The sequence below is a fragment of the Mizuhopecten yessoensis genome, unplaced genomic scaffold (assembly GCF_002113885.1).
Source record: "Mizuhopecten yessoensis strain PY_sf001 unplaced genomic scaffold, ASM211388v2 scaffold7763, whole genome shotgun sequence".
Classification (NCBI taxonomy): domain Eukaryota; kingdom Metazoa; phylum Mollusca; class Bivalvia; order Pectinida; family Pectinidae; genus Mizuhopecten; species Mizuhopecten yessoensis.
In genome coordinates, this window is record NW_018407210.1 from 868,331 (window position 1) to 870,642 (window position 2,312).

At 32.1% G+C, this 2,312-nt stretch overlaps 2 protein-coding genes across 6 annotated transcripts in view; one reads left to right on the forward strand and one right to left on the reverse strand.

Moving 5' to 3' along the window:
* Positions 1-2,312, reverse strand: part of LOC110454288 (coiled-coil domain-containing protein 83-like) — a 66,733-nt gene that overhangs the window by 38,699 nt on the left and 25,722 nt on the right. The window lies entirely within an intron of this gene.
* The window catches only part of LOC110454287, a 34,179-nt gene that overhangs the window by 20,810 nt on the left and 11,057 nt on the right, over positions 1-2,312 (forward strand). For all 4 annotated transcript variants that reach the window (XM_021503715.1, XM_021503717.1, XM_021503719.1 and 1 more), the window contains 2 exons: positions 688-790; positions 1,305-1,429. In XM_021503715.1, the coding sequence (XP_021359390.1) occupies positions 688-790; positions 1,305-1,429 (228 nt within the window). The remainder of the gene's footprint in view (positions 1-687; positions 791-1,304; positions 1,430-2,312) is intronic.

Below are 2,312 nucleotides of genomic sequence, written 5' to 3' on the forward strand. Positions count from 1 at the left end.
CAACTGTGAGGCTGGTAACCATGTTGTATACTTTGTTCACAAAATGTTTCAGTCAACATTATCATCACAAATACAGCTTCTGTCACCAGTGAACCTTTGTTCAGTGACTTAATAATTATTATTATAAATGATAATGGTATATTCTCTATTTAGTGAGTCCAGTTGGCCTATAGGATTAAATCAACACTTTCTATCATTCAAAGTGTGAAACAACTGGATTGCTTTTGCTAGACAGGCTTAGAAGTTTTATAGCATAGACATTACATGATACAAATGTAATAAAAGAATTATCAGAAAATTTAATTGCTGAGAAGTTTTTGGTCAGATTTTAGAATATTAAAGCTCTTGAATATTTACCCAAGCACATAAATTCCCTGTATGTTATGTTAAATGCTATTGGCGGTTCTTGTAAGGTTTTCTGAGGTCAAGTTATATCAGTAATTTTACAGAGTTAAAGGATTTCAGGGTTTTCGTACTTGCAAGCTATTACTACAAGTAATGAATTATTTCTTAACCAATAATATTATATTGATGTGGAGATAGAGGCAGCAATGCCTATATCCACTCATGACCTATAAAATCTTATTAGAAAGAATCCTATTACATAATTCGTAGAAAATGTGTTTTTAAAATGCTGATAATGCCTGTTTTGATGGAGGATGCTCTATACTTTGTGTGTTTAAACAGGATGAGGAAGGATGGTGGGAAGGCAGTGTGAATGGAAAGACTGGCATGTTCCCATCTAACTTTGTGGAAGAGATTGAAGAAATAGAGCCAGAAAAAACTCCTGGTAATTAAATGAAAATTATGTGAATAAAAATAAGATGTGACGCTCTTGATGAGTTATCTCCCCTAGACTGTACAGCAAATTTATAACACAAATTTTGGTATGAAAAGGTTTCAGAAAGATCTAAATTTTGTCCCTGACAAAGATCTTCTATAAGATTAAGGTCAATAAATGCAATAGTTTTAAAAAGGTCAATAAATGCAATAGTTTGAAAAGAATAAGAATTGATTTTGACTTTCTGATTTATAAATTTATTAAGATCAACCTATTTTACATTTAAGAATATTTTATAAGTCTCAAAGAGAAATTGTTATTGGTAAACATAAAGAGTACAGTGGAGGTCATCAATATCTTCAATAGATCTTGTAAGTTGTATTCAAGTATAGATTACTGTCATAATTTCTGAATTGACATATTATTGGTTATATTAACTTTTCTGTCAAAAAGATTTTTTTTTAAATTTTAATAACCTATGTTGGTTATGTGTCAAGATGTTTCTTTTTCTGTATGTGTTCAGAGGAGAAGCCTAAAGAAGCACCTGTTGAAGGCAAAAAGAAGCTGATTGGAGGGGTGGGCTTAGGCAATATATTTGAAGGAGGACCAATTAAACTCAAAACCACAAGTGTAAAGAACACTGACAAGGTGGGTTAACAATTGTATTGGGAAATCTTAGGTAGCAGCTTTAAGTATTATTCAGACCTTTATAAGTGTTAGGTGTTCAATCTCTAAAAAATATATTATTTAATTTTGTATGTATTTAAATCAAAATATTGGTAAATTTTCTATTTGATCAGAATGTTATGACCACATACATTGTACCATGATATTTACAAGGGTATTTTTCCCCCCATGCTTTCAGTAATAAGATAATAAATAATGGTCTATTTGTAAAACATTTCAATATTTCACAGGTCTGTGACTAGCATTTCCAATAGTAGATTTTACCTGAATCGCTTGTGTATTGCCCCTACACTCAAACACATTTATATCGCTGGGAGGTTTCAAATTTCTGGCACCCAGGGCTGATATTCAGTACCTGTGACTGTCCTTATATGATTGGTAATTTCTCCCCATAACTTTTAAACCCCAAAAGATATCTTGATGAAAGTTGAAACCTACCTGCTTGACCCTCAGGTGCTCAGTGCTTTGGAACTAGGTCACAGTACCACTAGTCACTGGTGTATTGTGGTTATATAACTAGTCACTGGTGTACTGTAGTTATATAACTGGTCACTAGTGTACTGTAGTTATATAACTAGTCACTGGTGTACTGTAGTTATATAACTAGGCACTAGTGTACTGTAGTTATATAACTAGTCACTGGTGTACTGTAGTTATATAACTGGTCACTAGTGTCCTGTAGTTATATAACTAGTCAATAGTGTACTGTAGTTATATAACTAGACACTAGTGTACTGTAGTTATATAACTAGTCACTAGTGTATTGTAGTTATATACCTAGTCACTGGTGTACTGTAGTTATATAACTAGTCAATAGTGTATTTTAGTTATATAACTAGTCACT